The sequence below is a fragment of the Myxine glutinosa genome, chromosome 4 (assembly GCF_964187855.1).
Source record: "Myxine glutinosa chromosome 4, kmMyxGlut1.1, whole genome shotgun sequence".
In the NCBI taxonomy this organism is placed as follows: Eukaryota; Metazoa; Chordata; class Myxini; order Myxiniformes; family Myxinidae; genus Myxine; species Myxine glutinosa.
In genome coordinates, this window is record NC_136264.1 from 71,568,421 (window position 1) to 71,596,304 (window position 27,884).

At 42.3% G+C, this 27,884-nt stretch overlaps 1 protein-coding gene across 2 annotated transcripts in view; it reads right to left on the minus strand.

Annotated features, from left to right (window-relative positions):
* The window catches only part of LOC137424750 (SEC24 homolog B, COPII component), a 125,702-nt gene that overhangs the window by 17,851 nt on the left and 79,967 nt on the right, over positions 1-27,884 (minus strand). For both annotated transcript variants that reach the window (XM_068112516.2, XM_068112515.2), the window contains 5 exons: positions 23,202-23,377; positions 22,764-22,901; positions 13,450-13,554; positions 8,273-8,365; positions 3,456-3,559 (listed from right to left, as the gene is read on the minus strand). In XM_068112516.2, coding sequence (XP_067968617.2) covers positions 3,456-3,559; positions 8,273-8,365; positions 13,450-13,554; positions 22,764-22,901; positions 23,202-23,377 — 616 coding nt within the window. The remainder of the gene's footprint in view (positions 1-3,455; positions 3,560-8,272; positions 8,366-13,449; positions 13,555-22,763; positions 22,902-23,201; positions 23,378-27,884) is intronic.

Below are 27,884 nucleotides of genomic sequence, written 5' to 3' on the forward strand. Positions count from 1 at the left end.
GCTTTAGGCCCAAGTCCAGAAAGAACAAGGGGATTAATCCCCCCTTGGTAAGGGTAAGAAGGGCGGTGGAGAACCGTAACAATATATATATATATATATATATACATACATACATACATACATACATATACTGTATATAAAACTAAAAAACAGGGGTGGGCGGTGAACTCTCGTCAAGGTTAAGTTTTGGTTAACCCTGTGAGTATGTCTATTAATTACGTACTGTTTGAATGTGAGTTGGACCTCTATTAATTACATATTATTGGACCTTGACTCAATCAATTATGGAATATTGGAACATACCTTTTAAACATATGGACCTTTAGAGTACTTACACCTTTTAGACCTCTTTAGACCCATTGGACCCTGTTTGGACACTTTAGACCACTTTGGACTCCTTGGACTCTATGGACCTGTAACTACTGTTGAAACCTACCATTTACACCCCTTTATACCCTCTTCGACCCCTTGACCCGTAAGAGCCTTTATCCCTTTTAGACCCTTAAGACCCCCCTAAGATTCTTTAAAACCCTTAGACCCATAAGACCCTTTGGGCCTGCTAAGACCCCATTAGGAACATTAGACCCTTCAGAAACCGAAGACCCTTAAGACCATATAGACCATATAGACCCCATAGACCCCATAGACCTATTATTATAATAATCTAGTTTTATTTATGTTATGGTTTTGAGCCGTTAAGGTGCTGTTAATTTTTAAATTCAGGGATAACGTTCTGAGTTCATGAGAGCGATGTGATGTGTTTTGATTGGCTGTCCAGCTTTGCTCACCCCCACCTTTGAGTATTTAAAGGGATTTTGAGATGATTTTATGATTTTATCACTCTTGAGGACAGTTAATGGATGCATGTGGCTTTTCACATGTTGTTAACCGAAACGTTGAGTCATTGTTGGTTCTATTCAAGGTTGGAGACCTTACCATGGAGTCGGTTATATATATATATATATATATATATATATATATATATATATATATATATATATTACACATCAGGAATGGCCTCCTATATCCACCGCTGCTGATTTAATTCAGCCTGAGAGTTCTTTCACAGAACCTGCTCTCTCTTATGCACAGATTAATCCCATGTCGTCTTCAGTTATCTTACCCATCAACTGCTCTTGGTACTCTGAATCCTGCGGTGAGGCAGTTGCTTTAAAACAACTTGCATTCTCCTCCTAGAAGGCAAATCAAACTGAAGACGACCTCAGATCATTCCATAAAGATCGCAACAAGTGTGCCTACTCTCTGGAGAGCCAGAAAACAACATCTGTCCAATCTCAAGAATGAGCTTTCAAACTTGTCTCCCTCCTCTAAAACTCATTGGTGCCTTGTCAAGACTTGCACCTTCTGCCCGCTGCGTACTTTGTCCCCTCAGGTATCTGCAGGACGCACGCGGTCCAGCAGCAAGCCCCAACTCGTGAAACTGCCTAAATCCAGAACCACTCACTGCTCACTTCCACCTCATTTATTCATCTTTTTCCTGCCTGTGGATTCTAGCTCATTCTTTCCTCCAGGTCTTTGAAGACAGCTGTTCACCACCATCTAAGTCATATCCCCCCCATCCAAAATCATGATCTTTTCTACACGTGCTAAACCAACCCCAACCATCCCCAAAAAATTGCTTATGTATCCATCTTGTCCAGTGTCCACCCTTTCCATTCTCCTTTACCCCTTCTCATTACCTGCATCCATTGTTTGGCCGTCTCCGTCTATTTTCTCCCTTTGCCCTGCTGTTGGCGTTTTCCCTTTCTCCTGCTGTTCCCTCTATTATGGTGTGTCCTGATTTGTTCTGTCATAGCTCTTCCATCGAAGATTTTGGTCATAGCTCTTCCATCGAAATCATTTTTCAAGTCGCAAAAATATGTCATGCAGAGCACGATATTTGCAAAATCCACCCCACCCCCTCCCAAAAAAAAGGTTGCAATTGATTCAGCAAATTGTCCATTTCATCAAGATCAAAATTGAATGTCTATCAAAGCTTGGGTCAATAGGATGAAAAGTGATGATTTTTAGATGAAAATTGATGATCTTGGAAGTTTGACCTTGAGTTGACCTTTGACCTCAAAAATAGTTGGTTTCCAAATTTACTGACTCAATGTGCAAAAGCTGTTCAATTTTCAAGTCAATCGGATTTAAAATGGCGATTTTAGAAATTTGACCTCCAGATGACCTTTGACCTCCAGATGACCTATGCCCTTTGACCTCAAAATCAATAGGCTTCTCATTTGTGATGACCTCTACAACTTGGTGAAGTTTCATGACGATCGGTTTGGAATGGTGACCTGTAGGCCAATGACAAACAAACACACAGACAAACAAACAGACAGACAGACAGACAGAATAGCAAACGCAACCGACCAATATACTTGAAAAATCTTCGATTTTGCAAGTAACAAACAGACCCAAATGCAATACCCTCTCTGGCGAGGGTAAAAAGGAAGCTTGTTTGTCTGAAACTCTGACAAACGAGGTTCACCCTGGTATGACACACAAAAACAAACAAACAAGAAATGTGTCGTGCATAGCACAATACTTGTGAAATCCCTGAAAGAAGTTGTTGGCCTATGATGACCTCAAAAATACTTGGTGGTTGAATTCATTGTCCAGATATGCAAATCTTCAAATTTCAAGTCAATCGGATGAAAATTGAGGATATTAGAAATCAGGCCTATGTTGACCTTTTGGCCTGTTGACCTCAAAAATAGTTGGGGGTTGACTAGTGACCAGATATGCAAATCCTCTTCAAATTTCAAGTTAATTGGATGAAAATTGAGGATTTTAGAAACTCGGCCTATGTTGACCTTTTGGCCTATGTTGACCTCAAAAATACTTAGTGGTTGAATTCAGTGACCAGATATGCAAGTCCTCTTCAAATATCAAGTTAATTGGATAAAAATTGAGGATTTTAGAAATTTGGCCTGTGTTGACCTTTTGGCCTATGTTGACCTTTCAGCCTATGTTGACCTCAAAAATACTTAGTGGTTGAATTCAGTGACCAGATATGCAAGTCCTCTTCAAATATCAAGTTAATCGGATATAAATTGAGGATTTTAGAAATTTGGCCTGTGTTGACCTTTTGGCCTATGTTGACCTTTTAGCCTATGTTAACCTCAAAAATACTTGATGGTTGAATTCAGTGAGCTGATTTGCAAATACTCTTCAAATTCTAAGTCAATCGGATGAAAATTTAGGATTTTAGAAATTTGACAAAGTTGATGACCTTTGGCCTATGTTGACCTATTGACCTCAAAAACAATAGGCTTCTTGCTTATGACCAACTCTACCATTTGGTGAAGTTTCGTGAAGATCGGTTGAAAATTGTGACCTGCAGGCGATTGACAGACAGACACACAGACAGACAGAATAACGCACAAGACCAATCAATATACTTGAAAAATCTTCGATTTTCACAAGTAATGATGTGGAGTCTCTCTCACTTGATGACATGTAGTGGAACATAGAAAGGCCTCTTTTCACGCAGCCATGCAATGAACGTTTGGAGTTGTTGAGATGCCGTGCTCTGGAGCTCTGGCAGTTGACTCTGAAAATAGCAGCAATCATGAACGACTGTGAGAAACTTCATAAAACACTTAAAAAATACAATCATTAACCAGTTGCTAAATACAACATCAGTGCCAGTGATACAGCACACATTGGATGTGATTTGAAGAAAGCAGTACGCAAGACTAATGGCAAACATATGACTGACATTGATGTATTGTGTTTTCAACCACACACATGATCTAGACAATGGCAGGGTTAAACCGGATGACGCAAACAGGAATGGTGACGTGCTGCTTCATATCAAGACCCCGTAGCCTTCTCAAGCAAACTCTCTGGAATATTCATGTGGTAAGATACTTTGCAATTACGTTTTTGGCCTAAATCTCATCGTGAAACTTGCAAATGGAGTGAGGTGGATGAATAAAATGAGTAGTTGAGTCGTGGGAATAAAAGGATAAAGAAATGGCTGAAAAAGTGTGGAAGAGTCGAGAATAAGGAGGTATATCAGTGGAGGTATATCAGTGCGAAGAGAGGGATCGTATATTAACATTTATAAATTCAGCTTGGGTAGAGTAAAGGGGCGATTCAAATTTATTCCCAAACTTTTAATTTTCAATTCCCCAACTCTCTCTCTCTCTCTCTCTCCTAAAGTACTGTCTGGCAAACCCTCCCATCTACTGTCTTAACAATCCTCTTGAAGAAGTTCAGTCATTCAAACTCCTGGGTCTCATTATAAGCCACGATCTTTCTTCGGAAAACCACCACATTTCTTCAATGGCCTCCAAATCCAATTTCCAACTGGGCAACTAGTATTGTGCAAACTCCTTCCTTGGCACACCTGAACTCTTATCCACCTACAAGGCTTTCATCCGCAGCTTGATGTAATGCTGCTCCAGCCTCTGGGCTGGCGACCCTGCATCACACATTACTCAACTTGATACCATGGTAATCAAGGCCTACAAGATTATTGAAATCTCCCACGATGAAGCCGAGTCTTTGGGCCTATCACTTTCAGATTGCAGACACGCCGGTGGTCTCTCTGTCCACGACCGCCTCCTTTCTGGTCTTGCACCCTCTGCCCTTTCCGTGCTTTGCCACCCTCCTCAGCCCCCCACCAGGTTTCTGCATGGCACACACCCCTTTGCATGGCAAAAACACACCACACACACACACACACACACACACACACACACACACACACACACACACACACACACACACACACACACACACACACACACACATACACACACACACACACACACACACACACACACACACACACACCAGCAACCCCTTTCTTGAGAAACTCCCAAAATCCCGAACCACTGCTCATCTCCACTCATTTGTTCCTCTTTTTCCAACCTGTGGAACTAACTTACTCAGTCTCTTCAATCACATGCTTTCTTACAAGTCATCAAAACAGCTGTTCACCACTATCTCAGATCATCCCCCATCCAAACCAATGATCTTTTCTACCCCCGTTAACGCCTCCACCTACAAGCCCACCTCTTTCCAAGTTTACAGTTTTTCCTTCCTGATAGTTTGCTTCTATATCCATCTTGTCCACCCCACACCCATTATTTGTCCAAGTCTCCCTCTATTTTGTCCTTCAACCCTGATATTGGTTCTGTTGCGTTTCCTCTTGTCCTGTTGCATTCTCATCCATTCTGTGCTCTCGCTCTTCCACAAGCCTCGACTTTGCAAAGAAAAAAAAACACCCAGTAGTTCGTATTATTTGATGCTTCTTTAAACAAAAATAAATAAAAGGACATTTCTCAGTGGGGGGGGGGGGGGGGGGGGGGGAAGGTTTACACAAAAGGAAATTGATGTCATGTGTACATTGTTGGTGTCATAGGTACAGGTTGCCCAGTTAACCCCACAATTTCACAGACATTTTCACAAGAAGAAATGTGTAGTTCATACATGGCAAAACCGTGTGGGGAAATCGTATAAGACTTTATGCTTTTGAGCATTGGTTGTTTTGTGTGCCATGAAATGGACGTTTGCAAGTAACAAAGGTATTAATCACTGTCTAGCGTAGCATTTGCTGCCGAGGATTGCCTACAAGCGGTGACACCAAAGAGCAGGTGGACCTTGGAAACCCGGTGGTGCTGCCATTTCAAAAGAAGACAAACAATCCTCAAATGTCCTCAATCTCCTCTAGGGATTGGTGGGTCCAGGGAATGGAGTGAAAGCCACTGTCATTGTGTTTTATACTTCTCCCACCCCCCCCCCCCCCCCCCTTCCCACGCCTCCTTCCCCCAAGCCCTCTCCCTCCCACACATCTCCCTGCTCTCAAATGTTGTGTTTGTGTGCTTCCCCTTCTCTCCCCATCTTGTCTTCCGCTCCCTCTTTTTATATATCTTGTTTGTCTGGTTGATTTGTTTGTGAAATAAATGTTAGCTCTTTCACGAGCCTCGATTCAGTATACAAAAAAACAAAACAAAAAAACAAGCCACACTCCTGGAGAACTTTGCTCATCTTTTCACCAAGGAGACCTGCAGATTGCCTGACCTACCAGGCTCACCTTCTTCTAGCCAGAGATATACATCCTTTAACTTTACTTCTGGGAAATATCTCTGGGAGGGACTGTCCGAGGTTGGGAGTGACCAGCCTCGGCAACCGGCTTTGGAGTGCAACTTTGAAATGTGGTTTGCCCAAGAAAGATCATGGCTGATAGTGAGACCCAAGAGTTTGACTAACTGAACTTCCTCAAGAGGATTGTTAAGAAATTAGATGGGAGGGTTTGCCAGATGATCCTTTTGGAGAGAGAGGGTGAGGATGTGAGATTTATCAGGAAGTATGACAGTGGAATCTCACAGAACTGTTGACTTCATCCAATGCAAAATGTATGGAACAACTTACCCAACCACAAATACCTCAGATTCAAAACAACGTGACGCTGAGTTCAAACAAAAACAAGGACAATGGAGCCTCCATTACTGCTTCTTTGGACAATTGAAGGATGAATAATGTAAAAACTAACATTGACATATACTTAATCATAAACTGGGTCAAACATGTGCAATGCTGCACCAAAAGCCACAGGTGAACTGCCACCGATATACAGTACGATGCAAAGTCCACAGCCACCTTGAAAATAAACGTTTTTATTGTTACATGGGCATATTTTGATAAATAAAAGGCGTTATAATGATCATGTTTTATTAAAGAAATATAAATCAATTGTATTTTATAATTAAAATGCATGAATGCCATACATACATGCCATGTTATATGGCGACTCAATATACGGAATCTCGCTTTATTGTATAAATAGATAAATTAAGACTGTCTGTCTCTGTCTCTGTCTGTCTGTCTGTCTGTCTGTGTCTCTCTCTCTCTCTTTCTCTCTCCTGTTCCTGTTGCATCCTGAACCGTTCAATATTCTAGCTCTTCCATGAGCCTCGACTCTGTATACAAATAATAATAATCGTTTAAATTCGCTATTACAGAATTTTGAATCTCTAAATTATATTTAAAAATTGGGGGTAAGGTAAGAATTGAACAACGCAGAGTATGTTGTTTGTCCTTACATGCAGTTCATACTGCTCCAGGTCGTTTGCGCACGCCTTTTATACTGTACTGGTTCCCCACGCTTCTCGTAACAAAGAGAAGGTAACTTTGAGTTGTTTCAATAACGAGTATGTTAGATCGAGGGTTGGTGAGAAGTACAAGGATACGAGTCTACAGCAAAATGTGAAACATGGTGGAGACTCTGTTCTGGTTAAAGATGGCTAAATGGCTAAAGATGGTGGAAGAAGAAATGCGGGCAAGGGGGTTAACAAGGGGAGATGCAGAAAATAGGGCAAAATGGAGAACATTGTCGTGGGGACCGCAAGGCTAACCCCCGCTCTTGCAGGGAAAATGGCCTTAAAAATGCCTGTTGTGTTGTTGTTTGGTGGAGACTCTGTTCATGTTTGGGGATGCATTTCTGCTGCTGGAGTTTGTGATTTGGTGAGAATTGAAAGAAAAATGATTAAATGAATGTAGACAAGTACAAGCAGATCCTAATTCACCAAGGTATCAGGAAGGAGGCTAATTGGTGACAAGCTTGTTTTCCACCACTATAACGACCCCAAACACACTGCAATGTCGTTAAAACATATTTACATAGAAAATCAGAGTCAGGAACTCCACAACTATTTTAAAGGCACCCCTCAGTCCTGACCTTAACGTCATAGAAACTGCTTGGGATTACTTGGGCAGGAAGAAAAACGAAAAACAAGCCAAATCCAAAGATGAATGATGGGAAACATTTCAGAATGCATGGAACAACCTTCCAATAAAATTTCTTCAGAAATTGCAGGAAAGCATTCTTCAAAAGATATCTGTCATTTTGCATTAAAAAGATGGTCACACCAAATGTTGAAATATCTATAATAGTTAATTTATATAAAACTATAAAATAGTTAATTTTTGCATCTTGACGAAAACATGACGATTATAGCACCTCTTATGAAAATATGCCCATGTGATGATAAAAAAATATTTATTTTCAAGGAGGACGAAGACTTTTGCACAGTACTGTAGGTGCAGTATTTTGATTTAAATAAAAGGCCAACCATAAACCACAAAGGAAAACTTTGAAAGGCGACCAAAATACTGTCCACGGAAAAGTTCGAGCACACCCTGTGAGTGACCCAAAAGGAATGAGAGGAGAAAAGAGGATGTCCCTAAAGGATACTGTGATTAAAAAACGTTTTCCTTTGAGTTAATTCACCTCGAGCAACAACCTCACACTTACCATGTTTGGAGACAACGAAAAGTAATTTGGCATTCCAAGAACATCCCTGAGAAAGGAAGACGAGCAGTTTCTTCCGACCCACAGATAGAGCTCCTGCAATACACACAACAAAGCAAATATTATTTTTAAAAGCAATTTTGAATCAGGATCTTCAATATTATCAAACACATAGAGCTTTGAAGTTGTCACCACTGAGGTGTCTGTTCGTAATGAGGTTAATTGTTTTGAATTCCATTACTGGAGAGTTTTTCTTTCTTTACTAGAGATTGAACTTTTGACACCTCGGTCAAATAGAGTCAGGGAAAAAAGTAGAAACAACACAAACAACACGCACGCGTGCGTGCACATGCGCGCGCGCGCGCACACACACACACACACACACGCACACGCACACACACACACACACACACACACACACACACACACACACAGTTTGTGAAGTTATAGCCAGAGATCACTCAAGAGCAGTCTCCAGAGCGGGTGCCAGCACCAGAGATGAAGTCTTTGTGACTTGCTGAGTTCTACATCCCAGGTGCAGCATGGGCCATGAGCCTCACGAGTCAAGAAAAAACTCCTCACCCCATCCACCTCCTTTCCTTTCCTATTCGTTCATCTGTCCTGTCTATCTGAATAAGTCCGCTTGTGTGATTCGTTTAATGAAGGAAGATTTAGGCATGGAGGCCGTTTCTGTATACTATTACATATTAGACGATACTTTTTCTCAGGAAGTCCAGGCATATCGACTTATCTATGGTTTATACTCAGAATTATACTCAGAATCGACTTATCTATGGTTGAATTTAATACATTAAACTGCATAAATGAAAAAAACTTACAAAGTGTGATATTTTCTGAAATAATTTGTACAATTGTTAATTTAAAACACTACAGAAATCATTGCCCAGAATGTTTGCCGATTGGGTGAACAATTAAACGTTAATCCGCTCACTGATGCATGCAAAATTGTCCAATCAATAGCGAGCACACATTTGTGTTTGATCCATCTTTTTTAATCCCAATAAAGTGCCCATCGTTTAGTACGTCATCTCAAAATGCCTCCCGTAAAGTCAGGCAAGTCATATACGGCAGTGTTTAAGTTGGAAATTGTCAAGTTCTCTCAGGAAAATGGCGGGAATATGACTGGGAACCGGAAATACAGTGTCAGCGAGAAATGTGTTGCGAAGAATAAGTTGCGGACTACCAAGAAAACAATGTGAAATCTCCCACGATGAAGCTGAGTCTATGGGCCTATCACTTTCAGATTTCAGACAGGTTCATCGTGGCTGTAAAGCTAGGTGGATAAACATTGAGGATAAGTTGGAGGAATATGTGAGTATGAATACGTGTCAGTCAGTGATCAAGCTCTTTCAAGGATTAAAATGTGCTTGTATTGCAACAAGTGTTTGGTGTTCATGTTTATCAAGGAGTTGTAAACAGCAGCAACATACAAGGTGCTCTGATCCAGTGATAATGATTATGTAGCTTGCTTGTTTTAAACACTGTACATACCTCTTTGATGACAAACATGTTGAAAAAAAATTTACTTTCCTAATTTATCCGAAAGGTCGTCCCACAAAGTAATTCAAATAATATACACAAAACAGCTCATTAATCTTCATGACCCTGGAAGTATCGTAGCTGGCGCGATGCTTTGTGAGTGTCAGGAAGAATTAACACCTCTATACTTCTGACGAACAGTTTTTCTAACTATCGCTGTTGATCTAGCTTCATCCTATACTCCAAATCGACTTGTCTATGAATGAAGAAGAACCACCTTTAGAGGTTGTTATAGGTAAAATTCATAGGGTTTTAGGCACATGTATTTGTAGGGTGATCATTTATAAATCAAAAGAGGTGGTTTTAGTAATGTACAGGAACTAAGTGAGGCCTCATCTAGAATATTTGGGTCACCACATCTGAGTAATGACATCACTGCCATAGAGAGGGTACAGTGTAGGAATGAAGAAGAACCACCTTTAGAGGCCATTTTTCCCCGCAGAGCAGGGGTTGGCCTTTTTCGGGCACCATGGTCCCCTTTTTGAAGCAATGTTTTATGGCCGGATGCCCTTCCTGCCGCCAACCCTGTCAGTCGCCTTTTGCGACGCACAGGGAAATACCAGTGAAATGGTACTCAATTTGCCGACCTCGGAAGGATGACAGGCTGAGTCAACCCCCCTGGCGTTAATTCAGCGATCGACCGGGATTCGAACCCAGGATCCTAGGATCCCAAGCCGGCAACCTAACCGCTAAGCCAACACCAGGCTCGATGTCTATGAATGAAGGAAAGAGAAAAATGGGGAAATTAGCCAAATTGACATATTCCACATGTACATATATGCCAAAAATACGACAGCTAAGTGTGCTGCTGGGTTTTCATATTGCAATCTTCATGCATTGATTCCTTACCGTGTTCCCACATTTTGTTATGTTACAGCCTGAATTAAAATGGATTAAATTCAGTTTTTTTTTTGTTAATGATCGACACATAATACCCCATAATGTCAAAGTCAAACTTTGTTTTTAATTTTAATTTTTTTTAATAATTAAAAATGAAAGACAGAAATATCTACTTTACATAAGTATTCAACAACAAGTCAATACTATGTAGAAGCGTCTTTGCAGCGATTACAGCTTTGAGTCTTCTTGGGTATGTCTGCATCAGCTTTGCACATCTGGATTTGGGGAGTTTCTCCCATTCTTCCTTGCAGATTTGCTCAAGCTCTGTCAAGTTGGATGGGGAGCATCGGTGAACAGCAATTTTCAAGTCTTTCCACTGTTACGTATTACCTCCCCAAACCCCGGTTACGGTGCACCTCAGAGTCTCGAGAGGGAATGCGGCAGAAAGATTTGTATTTTTGAGTGTTCTAATAAGCCATGGTAAAACCACACCAATGCACTTGTAAAACAAAACAAGTAATTGTATTAAGAACTCTCACATACACAATAATAACACTATTAAAGAAAGCACAATGAAAAAGGCACTTGCATCAAATGAACAATACATGTGATGGTACCATCATTCCCCAATGCTCTCAAAGCAATGAACTCACGACACGCCGACCGTGAGTGGAATGTAACATTCCCCAAAGTCCGTGCACTAATCCACACGCTGGTTGAAGTCATGCAGAATGACGAAAACAGGCAGGTATCGGCACGACGGCGAACAAAGAGTTACGAGGTGAGAGGTCGATATGGGAATTGAGCCGATATGTAAACCAAAGGCAATTAACACGAGAGGTCGATATGGAAATCCCAACGACAAAACAAGATGCACCAAGCGGACAGCCTCTTCTTCCCCGAGGACAAAATGGCATATAGGCCTGCAATGGGGCGCTTGATTTCTCTCCAATAATAACTCACACTTGGTGATAAATCCTGAGACGCAAGTTTAATTGCACTCGCAATATATGACGATGTCGCGGACAATCCCTTTCCCGGGAAGCCTCAACTCATTCGCGACCAATATCAAAAAAGTTCGCTCACAGCCTCGACGCGATTCACGGCTGTATCTCTCTCCTGGCCTTTTCTTCCATCTCCTCCTCCTCCTCCTTCCGGTTCTTTGCCGCGTTTTTCTTTTTCCTCCACAAACATTTCTTTTTACCTTTTACTAAAGTCATCTCCATTTCACACAAAAATCTTAACAATAATAACAATAATGTTACCTGAAACTAAAAATCCTACAAAGGTGGAAGTGACGAATCCGTAACACCACAGATTCTCAATGGGATTCAAGTCTGGGCTTTGGCTAGACCACTCAAGGACATTCACGTTCTTGTTCTGAAGTCATTCCAGTGTTGCTTTGGCTGCATGCTTGGGATCATTGTCCTGTTGGAATGTAAATCTTTGCCGCAGTCGAAGGCCTTTTGCACTCTGAAGCAGGTTCTCCTCAAGGATTTGCCTTTATTTGGCTCCCTTCATTGTTCCCTCTAGCCTTACAAGACCCCAGTCCCTGCCACTTAAAAGCATCCCCATAGCATGATGCTTCCAGCACGGGATGGTGTTAGATGGGTGATGAGCTCTGCTCCGTTTCTGCCAGACGTAGCGCTTTGCATTCAGGCCAAAGAGTTCAATTTTCGTCTCGTCAGACCACAGAATATTTTGCCTCATACTTTCAGTCTTTCGCATGCCTTTTTGCAAACTCCAGTCATGCTGTCATGTGCCTTTTTCTCAGGAGTGGCTTCTGTCTGGCCACTATCGCATAAAGCCTAGATTTGTGAAGTGCTGCAGAGTCTGTAGTCCTTCCAGCAGGTTCTCCCATCTCAGCCAAGGAACTCTGTAATTCTGTCAGAGTGGTCAATGGGTTCTTTGTTACCACCCTGACCAAAGTCCTTCTTGCCCAGTTGCTCAATTTCGTCAGATGGCCAGATCTAAGAAGAGTCTAAATTGATAGTCCATATTCTTTCCATTTCCTAATGATGGAGCTCTCTGTGTTCTTGGGAACTTTCAACACTGAAGAAATTGTTTTATACCCTTCCCCTTATCTATGCCTCCTCACAATTCCATCTCGGAGTTCTATGGACAGTTCTTTGGACTTCATGGTAGAGTTTCGGCTCTGACATGCATTGTCAACTGTGGGACCTTATATAGAAAGGTGTGTTTCTTTCTAGATCATGCCCAATCAATTGAATTGGCCACAGGTGGACTCCAATCAGGTTGTAGAGACATCTCAAGGATTATCAAAGGATATTGGATGCACCTGAGCTCAATTTGGAGTGTCATAACAAAGGGGTTGAATACTTATTGACTCAAGACATTTCAGCTTTTCAATTTTTGATTATTTTGTAACAATTCCGAAAAAACAAAATACATTTTGACATTATGGAGTATTATGTGCAGATCAATGACAAATAAAAATTTTTTAATCCATTTTAAATTCAGGCTGTAAGACAACAAAATGTGAAGAAAGTCAATGGGTGTGAATACTTTCTGAAGGCACTGTACATAATCAGTAGTACTACTACTACCTTCCTTTATATGCAGGAATGTAGTCGTATTACTACAAGTACTACTACAACATTCCTGCATATAAATCTGGGGTACACAGTATAAAATAATCACAAACCAGCCAGTGACTCTCAATCATTAAAGAAGATTGAAAATTGAAGAATGGCAGATGCCTTTTCGTTTTAGTTCACAGTAGTGTAATGTACATGGTGAATGAATAGAAAAAAGCTCACAAAGCCAGAGTCGAGCAGATAGACTCCATCAAGATGTAGGTGCTGCGAGGACAGAGGCAGCATAGGTGGCTGTGGTACTATGCGCTCGTTTATCATGAGTGAAGGCTGCGCACAGAGGTACAGCAGTTAGATCTAAAGAATTAACAATGGAAGACTTTGTTTGAAGGAAAATAAAAATTAAATGACGAAAAAAGCAACGATTAATGACCCTTCGTCGATCATTATCAAACTCTTTGCATTGCATCCTGACATTACATTTTTAAAACATTTTACAACAGCAACTGTAAATTTCACAGAAATTTAGCAAATTAAATATCACAACATCCCTGCGCTTATTAGTTATTTCGTATTATCCTCTTGATCAACAAAATCAAAGCACTAAGCATTCGGCAGGCCGGTATTGAATAAAAAGCAATCTTGATCGCTACCTTCTCTTACCCGGAAGCTTCTCCATGTGGGACCGAGCTTCATTAGCACCTGATAACAAATTAAGTCTCCTAAGCATTTATTGGACTACAGCCAAAGCGGTGAGACAACAAACACCTTGTCTTTTGCGTTGACTTAAAAAAAAAAATTTTTTTAAATAAACTACCACACATTCCCAATCACACAATAAAAATAAATTTCTGCATGCTTTACATACCTAACAATACTTATAAAATTTACTTTGCACATAATCAAGCCCAAAATTTATAAGTGTATAAGAGGCAAAAGTAATTACCTCCGCCACCAAAACTGGACGGAGGTTATGTCTGGACAGAGGTTTTTAGGTATGTAAAGGTCTGTTTGTAAAGGACAGAGGTCTGTTTGTCAGTGAGCAGGATATTTCAAAGGGTTATATACAGATTCGGACGAAACTTGTGGACAGGTTGGGTAGATGACAAGAACAAGCCAATTTGGTTTTGGCTCAGGTCCGGATGCAGATCCGGCCTATCAGTGGGATACAAAATGTAAACTGTTCAGCCTGGTGGAGGTATGCGCTCTACCGATTGCCGTTCTAACTTATGCATGCAATCACACACGTAGCACAGTTAAAACAAAAAAAAGGAAACCCAATTAAACCACAACAGTTGTCACAGTGTACGCTACCACCCCAGGAAAATAGCATCCCTTTACTGGGTTAATTCTTTGCAGACTATTGTACTTAAAACTGCAACCAAACTCTAGTATTAAGGAATAACTAATTCTCTGCAGACTACTGTAATTAGAACCCTAATTACTTCAGTTACCAGCAATCCTTACTGCAGTATACATAAATCACAATAGAGTAACCTATAGTAATTCCAAGGTTAACTTAAACTGCCAGAAAGTATATGAGAGTACAACTACTACTAACTATATCATTTGTGCCTGGGAACTATCCAATAAGTTTAGGATCGTGGTCTGATAAATGGGAACATGTCCTTCAATACTGGAAAATCTCACTATATCAATCCAGAAGGATCATCAAACAAACCCACCTATCTGTTTGCATGGAAAGCCACTGGGAGATATTCGATCTCTTCATTCAATTTCTAGGCCTCACCATCAGCCACGACCTCCCCTGGACCAATCTCATAGCAAAGCTGGCCTCCAAAGCCAGCCGCAGACTGGGCATCCTCCGTCAATCCAAGTCTTTACTTGGAAAATTAGAACTACTCTCAGTCTAAAAGGCCGGCGTCTGCAGCTCAATGGAGTACTGCTCTCCGCTAAAATTCACAGAAGTTACAACATCGTGAACACACTGTATAATGGTAGCTTTTATACATTCGTGTCTCATCAAGCCAAAGCTGTCATGCTTATGATGCAAGCATAAAAATACACTTACCAGTTACATCTTGTAATATAACTGAGAATGTTTATAAAGGTTCATCATCAGTTACATGGTCTAACACAGAAGATGACAAAATATTGTTCTCACCTGAAAAGGTTAAAATGGTTTTTAAAACGAGGAAAAACGAGTCCTTAATGTCATACATTAACTTGTAAAGTTAGGATGGTGGATTTGGTGCCAAAGTGACAACAGAAAAATTTTATATTCTGATGTCCTTTTTAAAACACCGGTGCCCTTTTGTCCTTTTTGGTACTGATACTGCCTGCATATTTTGTACCTGGAGAAAACAGGATTCAAGGAGGTGCTTCCTGTCAAATAATAATATACAGTACTATGCAAAATTCAAAGGACACCTTAAAGATAAACTTTTTTTATTGTCACATGGGCAAATTTTGATAAATAGAATGTGTTATTGGTTTATTTATCAGACCTATCAGACCTATCAGACCAGGGCAAATCAATTATGATTGGTTTATTATCAGAATGTGTTATTATTATTTATCAGGTTTATTTATCAGACCAGGATCCTAATAAATCATGGTTTATTAAAGAAACAAAAATGAATTGGATTTTATATTAATAGATGAAATTTCAATATTTGGTGTGATCACCTTTTCCATGAAAAACCACATATGAATTGAACCACACAGGAAGAAAAACAAAAAACAACCAAAATCTAAAGATCAACAAGCGTGATGTGAGTTGACAAAGTGGCAGACGCAAGGCGCGCACCTACCAACCCTACCGATTCGCGCGGTAGCCTACCGATTTTCTATAGCTCCCAACGCATACTGATTTTATTAGTCAGACATACCGCATTTGGAAATTGTTATTGGAAAAAAATTAATAGTTGTGTTTTTTCAGTTTTGCGTTCGTTTCTCACTGCCAAGATCGTATTACACGCGGCTGTTTCTACATTCTACAAAACCCGTGCCTGACCTTGATTTCTTATCTCGTCAGCGATTGGTTATTGCTTCCAAACTAAGCATGACCAATGGGACAACAGGAAACAGCGGGCATTCATTTCAAGACAACGGGCCATTTTCCATTCATGATCAAAGACTGCAGTTAACAGAGAGTACTCATCGCTTCAGTGACAGTGCACGACAACAATGCAAACACTAGAAAAGAAAAAACCACCCCCACGCTGGGTCAACAAGTTTAAGCCAAGTTGGACAACAGAGTTCAAGTGTATCAAGGCTTCGCGTAAGGCAGACGGACATGCCTTCTGTGATATGTGTCGATCAGACTTCTCCATCAGTCACAAATTCCCATTCCAGGACCCTTTGATCAGGAATGCGGTCATCGTGGACCCAGCCTCCTCCAAGACAGCTTCCATGCAGAGCCTACTTACACTGGTTGAACAGCTCCTTGCATCTGTTGCCCCAGAAGAGAACAGAGATGCGCTGTGCAGAGAGTTCTGCACATATCAGTCAGATGTCACCCTGCCAGCATATGACCCAGATGAGAGGGTGGATGTGTTTTGGGCAGCCATGGAGAAGATGACGGACCAAGCCACCAGCCAGCCCATTTACCCATCGCTCTGTAGACTGGCCAAACACGTCCTGCTGATCCCTCACAGTAACGCCTACTGTGAGTCCCTTTTCAGCATGGTCAAGAAAATGACAACTGATCAGAGGAGCACATTGGGACGCGGCAAGGAAGGTCACGCCAAGTCAAGCGTGTACGAGGACAGCCATGGCGTCAGAAACACTCTGTGTGGTTTGCTGGCAGGGAAGATTAACATCTTCAAGCCGGATGGAGTCAGCTGCTTCTCGTGGAAGCCAGATGCCGACCTTCTAGTCCATGGGCCAGGATCCCAAATTTCCAGTATCGGTACCACCCGGGGTGACTAATTCTCTTTGGTGTTTTTAACTTGCTATATGTCTCTAGTTTGCATTTTGATATGATAGCCCTTGCAGACTCACAGCTTTTAGAGTTTATCACCTCTTGTAATGGACATGCCCCATGGATGAAAGGTGCAAACACACACTTTACCACTATCCTTTATTCTCACACCACAATCTGCTGGAGAAACGTTCTTCTCCAACTCTCTTGCTAGGGCTGCTTTGTTGGTCTTACGGAGAGAGCCATCACCATTGGCGAAAGCCCATGGCAAAGGCCCCAGGGGATGTGCCAAGACATCGCTCATGTGTAGCTTTCTGTTTTTCGCAACAAGGATCATCTGGCCAAACAGTTTCCTGTCAGCCTGTAGGACCACATCTTTGGCACGACCTTGGTTGCGTGGCTTCTTTCTGATGTCAGAGAACGTTTTCAGTTTCTTCTTCATCATCTTGTCATGGAACTGGGTAGATGGTGCACTTGCGTGCATGCGTTCCTGCTTGAAAGTTTGATATGCCTCCTCTCCTATCCTGCGGGCCTCCAGAAGGTCCTTGGCCACTAGTTCTGGTGGTGCGGCTGTAGCAGTTGACAATCTGACAAGCTCTCCATGATCAGGGTTGAAAGGATTCAGCCAACTCGCGTCCATCAGCTGAACAAGGGACTGGACTCAGCTGAACAAGGGATCAGCCTCATCTCTTCTGATCCTAGGCAACTGTAGGTCTGGATGACTGAAGTCAGAGTCATGTTGACCTATCATGCCCCTCAGCTGCCTTAAGTACCTGCTGCGGTACTCGGATGTCAAATAGTGTCGAGCCACAGCTCCACCTTTCAGGCTGAAACCTTTCGTACCTCCAGCTGTCTGGGTGTCTTTGTTCACAGTCTCCTCGATCGTCTGGTCCACAGGTATCCGTCCAAAGGGATTCTGGCTCCCAATCTGGACTGAAAAGCCACCCTGCATGAAGTGGGCATGCACTTCAGGATGTTCAATAGGCAGGCGAGACATCGTGGCATAGTAGTAGGTCAGGAAGCGGGCGTAGTTTACCTTGTCATAGGCAAAACACCATGGGATCATCTCTCGGATTGCTGCAAGGTGAAGCATCCAGTTGCCCTCTCTGGAAGCTCGAATCAGGCCAAGCATGATCTCAGTCATGTCCAGGTAAGACATCCAGAATGCTGATAGGCTGTGTTCACCTCTGAGGGAGTCCAGATAGACTTGAAACAGCTTCAGGATGCGTGTGCACGATTCATTTTCAAGCAGCTCTTCGAATGATGCCTGACAGACACTGCTGTGGAAGCTGGCGATGCTCTTCAGGGTTTCTTCCAGGTGGTGAACTTCTCCTGCATGGTTGTCCTCTATCCAGGGAAGGAAGCCTTTCCAGGCAAGCCTCATCAGTGCCTCGTACACAAGCTTGTGTAGTCTAACTGCTCTGTTGTATTTGCGACCTTCCAGCAGCCCAGCCACTGAGCCTTCTGCAATGACACCCGATTCAACACACAGATCCCTGAGCCCTGCATCCTGAAAACGCTTCCCTATGGTGGAGAGGAGATTGCAGATTGTGTGGAAGGCCCCCATTCTGATGATGATGTTCTTGAATTAGTCTTGTTTCCACACTATCTCTGCAACCTTGGCATAGAGTGCTTGGTCAAACACACAGACGATCTTGTTGAGCTGTAAGGACTGCATGATGCCAAGTGTTTGCTCCAACACTTCATTCACAGTGGACATTTCTGTTGCAGGAGCGCTGATAGTGGGCAGGTAGCTCACAGTGTCCTTGATCACTGTGGTGTCACTGCGGATCTTGATGTTGAATCCAGTCCAACTACTGATGCTCTGGTTCTCAGAGTCTGATATCCGAGTCAGGAGCCAGACATGGTTCTTGGTCTTTGCGTCTTGGACCTCTCTGGTAGTGTCGGCATCTACAGTCTCAATCTTTGGTGGCCCAGCTCGCTTCCCAACATTGTAGGTTGGCAGCATTAATGGGGTAGAACTGATGCTTCTTTTCTTGGACTTTGTAACTGCAGGCAGGACATTCTGTGGTATGGGGCCTGCCACTTTGGGCTGGACAGCAATGCCGTTGACTCTGAGAAGTACCTGCTCCACTCAGTGTCTCTTCAAGACTGTCAATGTTGTCCCATTGTGAACACACCTGGGTAGATGTTTCCTGGCAGTGGGATGTCATCCTTTGAGAGTTCCAACTTCTGGATACAAAGTGCTGTGTCAATCTCCTCAACCTGTGAGTAAGAAACACAGTGGCCAAGGCGATTCAGAGTTCGTATCATTTCTGTGTTTCCTGTCAAAGACTTCACAGCAAATGGGAGAAGTATGTGCTTGGGTGGCTTTGTCTTGCCACGGGTGACAGCAAAGACCAAATCACTGCCAAAAGAAGTGGCAAGACGTTGGACTCTCTTGGAGAGATTTGCACAGTCACACTCTCCAGTCAGCAGGGTATACAGGAATTCCTTGACCAATTCAGGAATGACACTCTGCTCTGTATTGGGTGGCCATGCTTGACTGACGTCTTGCTTCTTGATCTGATTCCTCAGCTGCATTGCTGCTTTGGTTAAGACATCTCCAGAGCTGGCAGTCCTTGCTTCTTGCAGATCCTTCTTCATGTTGTGGGCTTGTTTGGCAAGATCATCCATGGAAAGGCTGTCTGGATAGAGGAGAATCTTTCCTTTCTCATCAGAGACAAAGTGGAGTGATCCTCCCAGATCACTTTCCAGCTTACGACGAACATGTTTCTTCGTTGAGGGTTTCATTTGGGTGATGCCACGTGCGTTCATGGATCTCTCTAGCCTACCTGTGAGGTCTGTCATAGGCAGTATTTCAGGATTGGGAAAGAATTCATTCCTGATGTACAAGAAGAGTTCCTCATAGGCTTGTCTCACTGCTTCCTCATACTCTGCATCCTCTCTTTGTTCATTCTCCTCACCTGCACCAGAGCTGGCAGAAGACTCGTCTTTTGTGTACAGTTTGTAGCATGACTTGTGGTAATGTCCCTCTGCAGCAACAAGGTCTCTGCTCAGTAAGGCAAGGATTCTTGGATCCAGTTTTTTGGTTGCTGCGTTGCGAACCCTGGCATCTGCACGTAACTCAACACACTGGATGAGGGGTTCCCTTGTATTGTGTCCTTTTAGGTATCTGCTCGACTTGTTGCAGAAAATGCAGATTTTATCATACACTCTTGATGTACCTGGCGCATCCCTAGCTGATCTTCTTGAACTGACCTCTCCAGGTTCATCTTTGGGGTCTTTGGAAAGGAGAGAGTCAAGAGACTTCTTCATGGTGAAAATGCTACGGCATTTGCGATGATACTGCAATTGTGGTATTTGTCCTTCTTCAATGCCTTTGGCTATATCCAGAAGTGGAGCATGCTGTCTGATCTCTGCAGCCCTGAGCAAAGTGTTCCATGAGTCCAGATCTTGTGGTGACACCAGGGAGTCGGAGTCTTCATTAGAGCAATGAATGATACAGTCAGTGCGTGCTCGCTTCCTTGGCAGGGTGGCACCTTCATCTCTACTTGGTGGATCCATCATGTACACCTCAGGACGTCAGCACACTACAGTAGACACCTGCAATGTACAAGCAGCAATCCGTGTTCCAGCAATCCAATGCATTCTTTGTTCTGACAGTTCCATTGAAAGCAAAACAAAATCTTATCTAAGATCTGCCACATCTTGACCTCACTGGTAAGTTAATCCTAGAAAAGGAAAGGATATTACCATAGTTAACTGATCTTAACTAATCAAACTTAATTAACCTTATTTAGAACTGCAAAAGATAACTTACATAGCCAGATATCTCACCAGTTCCATCAAAGGAGCTGAAAAAAAAGCTTACATCTATCTGCAATTAACTCTTCCTAGAAAAAAAGTTGAACGTGAGTACACAATTATCCAATAAGAAAGTACAAACAAATAGGAAATGCATTTATTTTGCTCTGATGTTTAATAATTACAATATAGTAGCATTTCTCACATGGTTTTAGTTCTGTATTGACTGAAATTAGATGTGATCTTTGCATACCGCAAGATTTAAATGAATTACGCAATGCCGCTATTGGGTGAATTTGAAGTTTGACGTGGATTTTGACGTGGCGACCCAATTTTCAATAGCATTCTTCCTTATGCGTAGATACACCCACACACCAGATTAGAAGTTGGTACTTCGCTTATTTTTCAAGATATTTCGCTCACAAGGTTCAAACATATATATGTTGGTGGCCATCTTGGATTTAGACGTGGCGACCCACTTTTCAATAGCGTTCTTCCTTATGCCTAGATACACCCACACACCAGATTAGAAGTTGGTACTTCGCTTATTTTTCAAAATATTCCGCTCACAAGGTTCAGACATACATGGCGGTGGCCATCTTGGATTTTGGCGTGGCGACCCAATTTTCAATAGCGTTCTTCCTTATGCGTAGATACACCCACACACCAGATTAGAAGCTAGTAGTTCGTTTATTTTTCAAGATATTTAGCTCACAAGGTTCAGACATATATATGTTGGTGGCCATCTTGGATTTAGACGTGGCGACCCACTTTTCAATAGCGTTCTTCCTTATGCCTAGATACACCCACACACCAGATTAGAAGTTGGTACTTCGCTTATTTTTCAAAATATTCCGCTCACAAGGTTCAGACATACATGGCGGTGGCCATCTTGGATTTTGGCGTGGCGACCAATTTTCAATAGCGTTCTTCCTTATGCGTAGATACACCCACACACCAGATTAGAAGTTAGTACTTCGCTTATTTTTCAAGATATTCCGCTCACAAGGTTCAGACATACATGGCGGCGGCCATATTGGATTTAGACGTGGCGACCCAATTTTCAATAGCGTTCTTCCTTGTGCCTAGATACACCCACACACCAGATTAAAAGTTGGTACTTCGCTTATTTTTCAAGATATTCCGCTCACAAGATTCAGACATACATGGCATCAGACATACATGGCGGCGGCCATCTTGGATTTTGACGTGGGTTGCACCCACACACAAAATTCGAATGCGGTCCTTCGCTTACGCACGCACGCATGCACGCATGTACGCACGCACGGACGGATGGACGGACACACGGACGGAGGGGAAAACCATAGTCCCCCTTTCGCTCCGCGGTGCGACGGGGGACAATTATGGGAAATATTGTAGAATGTATGGAACAACCTTCCAATGGAATTTCTCCATAAATTGCAGGAATGCATTCTTCAACAGATATCTGTCGTTTTGAATGGAAAGTGTGGTCACACCAAATGTTGAAATTTCATTAATCGATATTGTAAAATACAATTGATTTGTGTTTCTTTAATAAAGCATTATTATCATTATAACCCATTTTAGTATTTATCAAAATATGCACATGTGATGACAAAAACGTGTATTTTAAAGGTGGCCTAAGACATTTGCACCACACTGGACATCAAAGATTTCCTAAAGGAAAAAGGATATATGGCAAAAATGTTCAAATAATGTAAAATACATATGATCTGCTTTGACTGACCATGTCTTTCGAAGTAATCATTGAAAGCATGCTTTAGTTCGAGGAGTTGCTTATTTTCAAATACAAGTGTATACAAAGCATGCACTGTCAAAAATAATTTTGTTGGTAAGAAAGTATTCTGTCCTATATCACTCAACAGCAAAATAATAATCATACCTGCTCAGAGAGCTTATCCACACGGAACAGGTCAGGGTGCAACGCTGGTAGTAAGTGGGCGAGTGGCAAGGCCTTGATGCAGAGCATCATGAAGACGCGCTCATCAAGTCGCGTACTAATTGCCACACGGAATGCAGTCTAGAAGGTAAAAAAAAATTTAATAATAATAATAATAAAAAACGTCAGCGTCATCCCATCGTCCACAACAGTACCAATTTGAAAATGAAAAGAGAGAAAGGAGGGATAGATAGGTAGATATGGGGGACAAGTAGAGAGGAGTGAGCGAGAGACAGGAGTAGGGAAAGAATAAGAGAGCTACAGAGATGGACTGACTGCCAGAGACGGCTTGACAGAGAGAGGGAGCAAGACAGAGTGCACGTGAGAGCAAAGGGGACGGGGGTGGAGGGAGGAGGGCAGAAGCAAATTAGGGGGAAGTACCTGTTTTAAGAGAGCGAGAATGTACAAAGGAAAGAGGCGAAGAGTAGATGGTGCAGTCAGTCCAGCCTGCTGCAAGTTTGATGTGGTGGATCGGAATGAAGAGAGGGAATCGTGGACGGCATTTACAAGTGCTGCCCGTGCATCACTGAGGTTTGAGGACACTGCTCGATCCACAGCTGAAGAATAAGCCAAGTCAAAATGGATGTAACCATTACAGTTTTCTTCACCATATACAATCACTGAAGCGATGACATGAACGCAAACAAAATAATTCACGAAGTTCGAATAAAAGTTTATATTTGCTTCATTTTAGGAAGAAAAACGTTCGATGCGATTTTTTGATGAATGTTTTTCATCAAAATGTGAACGTTTGGAAAAAAAAAAACCGACACAAAAAGAGGCTTGGTAGAACAGGAACCTAAACAATCTTCGCAATTCAATTCAATATGTGGACACGTGCACACGCACAATACATTGCGAATGAAAGCAAAACACTGAACTAAAGTAGAACTTCACATATAACTTCCCTGAGCAGCCTTAGCCCTCCCGAGATCCGACGAAGACAGCCCTGAGCAGCCTTAGCCCTCCCGAGATCCGACGAAGACAGTCTCCTCTCGACGGAACCTAAAAGAAAACTTGCTCCTCTGGGGCACCGCACAAACACCTAGTGTTCTTCCTCGTGTTGTCTCGCATCACCCACAGTTAAACCCAACTGTTAATTTTTGGTGGGGGTGATCAAAATATGTTTGTTCGTTGTCCAACCAAGGCTTTGTTTTCCTGTATGCAACAAACCAAAACCCATTTGTGCTTCATTCTATATTATCCGCTTCAATAAATGACTGCATGGCAATCTACTTACTTTGATCTTCCTTCTACCTTCGCCCCCCTCACAACAGCTCTAGTGGGGAAAAATGGCCTTAAAACGATCGTTCATTCATATTCATTCAAGTCATGTTTTTGGCGAAGGGCATGGCTGTGCTGATGATGCATCGCACCCTGTAGGTCAGGGCAGGATTTTAAAAAAAGCTTTTTATGCCCGATTTCAAGCCATTAGTGAGTGCAGATTTTGATGCGATAAATACACCTTCGTTTGGCACATATATGAAGCTTATTGCCAAGTTTCATCAAAATTATGTTTTAGATTCAAGCAATAATGACTGAAGTGTTTATAGACTCAATGACTGACTGACTGACGGACCGACTTACCTACGGATAATGCTCAATTGCATAAGCTAAAGTCCAGGTGAGCTAATAATAATCTTCATCTACTCTTCCAAAGCTCTTTACATTGTGTTCCTTTGCCTGTTGGAATTCTCTCCTCAGCTGAGAAAAATGACCGCTCCGTTAGCTCTCCCTGCAGCACCACACAACTAACTTTTTGTTTAAAGCATCGAATAATTACATTCTGCACCAATCAGTTCCTTCCTCCACAAATCAATTAATGTGAGGTCATCCATAATGACCATTCAATGGGAACATCATCTACTCTTCCCATAGTTATACAGTAATTTCCAACCTTTTACCCAAAACAATTGCAAGACAAATTTATTCTCTCTTTTGCGAAAACAAATAAAACTGGAGAAATGGTACAGCCCAATGCCATGCCTATTTTCCCAGTCTTCGCTCGAATGTTGCATATTTAGATCTTGCCAACCAAAGGATACATTTATCAAAATACTGCATAAGGATGGCAGCATCACTGCCAGCATCACCTGTGATTTGTAAATCTTTGAATGCTTTATCAATAAGTCTTCTTCGTAACCTTGAGGACAATGAACTTCTTACTGATGGTCAGTATGGCTTTCACTCTTCCAGGACGACTGAAAACTTACTCTCTCTAATTACTGATCATTTTAACAGGCCCTTACATTTTAGGGGTAAGACCTGTTTAGTGGCTTTGGATATTCCAAAAACATCAATTCCAAAAGCCTTTCATAAGGCGTGGCATAAGGGGACTACTCTGCCAGCTTCAGTCATTTGGTGTGTCGGGTGGAATGGTGTCCATAATTTCTGCTTTCGTTTCTAACCGAAAGTTGAAAGTGGTCATTGATGGGCAATCATCCCCTACTTGCTCTGTAAATTCTGGTGTTCCTCAGGGTTCTTGGTCCTACTCTTTCTGGTATATATCAATGACTTGTCTGATAACATTTCATCCCAGCTTGACATGTATGCCGATGATTCCACACTCTACTAGGTATCCCCTAATTCAAGTAACACTTCTCGTAGTGGGGTTGTGCCTCACTAAATAATGATTTAGAGAACGTGTTGAAGTTGGGTCATGATTGGCTGGTAACTTTCAATGCATAGAAGACTAAAAAATTCCTGTCCCAGTCTCATTGTAGAGACAGGTATTTTTAACTCCTGTGCACATGGGTCCTTTGATCTTGCCAGAAGCATCAGACCTGTGCATACTTGGTCTTCATATCTCCTCTAATCTCAGCTGGGAGAAGCATATATCAGGTATTGCAAAGAGTGCTTGAATATGCGTTGGTGGTCTATAATCAAGCCCAGAAATATCTCCCTCTGCATGCTATCCTCTATTTGTGTAAGACAACTATACGCCCCCTGATGGAGTACTGCTGCCACATTTGGGCCGGAGCACCAGCCTGGCATCTGTCCTTATGGGACAAGCTCCAGAAGCGTAAAATCAATTTGGTTGGAGTAGAGCTCGGTTCTTCTCCAAAATAACTTTCACATCGTAGGTCTGTTGCTACTCTGTTTGTTTTACAAATATTTTCATGGTAATTGCTTTACTGCTCTTTCCAACTTGGTACCTTCTGTAAGGGTCTTGGGTCGGGAGACTCGGTTTGCCACCACTTCACACCTATACACTATGGCCATACCTAGGTGAAGAACGAATAACTATGCGCGCAGCTTTTTTTCTACGTGCTGCATCAATTTTAAATTATTTGCCGGACACATGCTTCCAAACATTTCATGATCCATTTTCTTTCAAGAATAATACAAATTTCTACCTCCTTCATCTTTGATCGTTCTTCATTTCTTCTTTTTTCTCTTATTTTGGAGCCATACACATTTGGTGCTAAATGGAAGGTTTACTAAAATGTCAATAAGGTGATTTGTATTCTGCAGTGTTAAAAGTATATAATTCAATTGAAATCAAAGATTTTAAGAGTTGTATAAAAAATCTTTGGTAAGTTTACCACCATTGACACAGCATCTTTTACCCCACCTTATTTACCACGTTACATTAGGTAATTATTCGTACCTGTTGTTTGTGTCCATTATGACTTCCTTAAAAACAGCAAGTTTCCTGTTTGGAATTTGGAAAAATGTTTTGTAAAAAATGTTTCGTAAAAGTTTTGGAATTTTTTTTACCTTATTCCGTGCATAAAGGCTCGGGATGAGATTTCGTACAATTTGCTAAATTCAGAGCCAAAGTACTGCTAAACTGCAGGTTTGTGTTTCGATTCATGTTCCAGTGTTCAAAATATAACATTCAATTTAAATTAAGTAGTTTCTCGATTATTAATTAAAATTTGTAGACAGAAAGTGAACAAATTGCTTAACACCTTTTTCTTCTTCTTCTATAAAAGGATGCTTTCGACTTGCTCACCAAATCTATTCCTTCCAAAAAAAAAATTCCATCTCTTACAGTTCCGCTTTTCTACATTCCCGAAACTCTCCTGCACTCCACCCCTCCTTCAGCGTCCTCAAACGTATTTTTGACTTGAAGGTCTCAAGAAACTCATTTTGCAATAAATGTTCGTTTCCCATTAATCGTACACTTTTCAAAATCCAATCTCACCCCTCCCCTCCAAATCTTCCCCATCACCCCTTCCCTCCAAAACTTCCCCATCACCCCTCCCCTCCAAAACTTCCCCATCACCCCTCCCCTCCAAATCTACCCCCTTGCCCCTCCCCTCCAAATCTTCCCCATCACCCATCTCTTTCAAATATTCCCCCTTGCCCCTCCCCTCCAAATCTTCCCCATCACCCATCCCTTTCAAATCTTCCCCCTTGCCCCTCCGCTCCAAATCTTCCCCATCACCCCTTCCCTCCAAAACTTCCCCATCACCTCTCCCCTCCAAAACTTCCCCATCAGCCCTCCCCTCCAAATCTACCCCCTTGCCCCTCCCCTCCAAATCTTCCCCATCACCCATCTCTTTCAAATCTTCCCCCTTGCCCCTCCCCTCCAAATCTTCCCCATCACCCATCCCTTTCAAATCTCCCCTCTTGCCCCTTCCCTCCTAAACTCCCCCCACACCCCTCCCCTCCGAGACTCTCCCTCGCTCCTCCCCTCCTAGACTCCCCTCTCACCCCTCCTCCTCAAAGCGTCCTCCCCGCTTCTTCCCCCTTCCAACTTTCACCTTCATCTCCCCCAACCTTCAGCCTCGCTCTTCCCCCTCCTCAAATAACACCTCACTGTGCCTCACCCAATCACCATCAAACCTTTTGTCCGCCCCATTCTTCCCTTTCTCCAAACTATTCTGAAATCTCTGACACACCTTCAACAGCTCTCCCGACCACTTCCTCCTCTTCCACATCTTACCCTACCCCTCCCCCCCCCCCCCCCCTGTTCTGTATCCGATGCTCCCCCTTCCTCTTCATTAACGGTATAGACCTCAAACATCCGGGGCCTTTGCTCAAACTTGAATGATCTTTCCATACAGGTTGCTTCTGACAAACCAGACGTGATCTGCTTAACAGAAACTTTCCTCC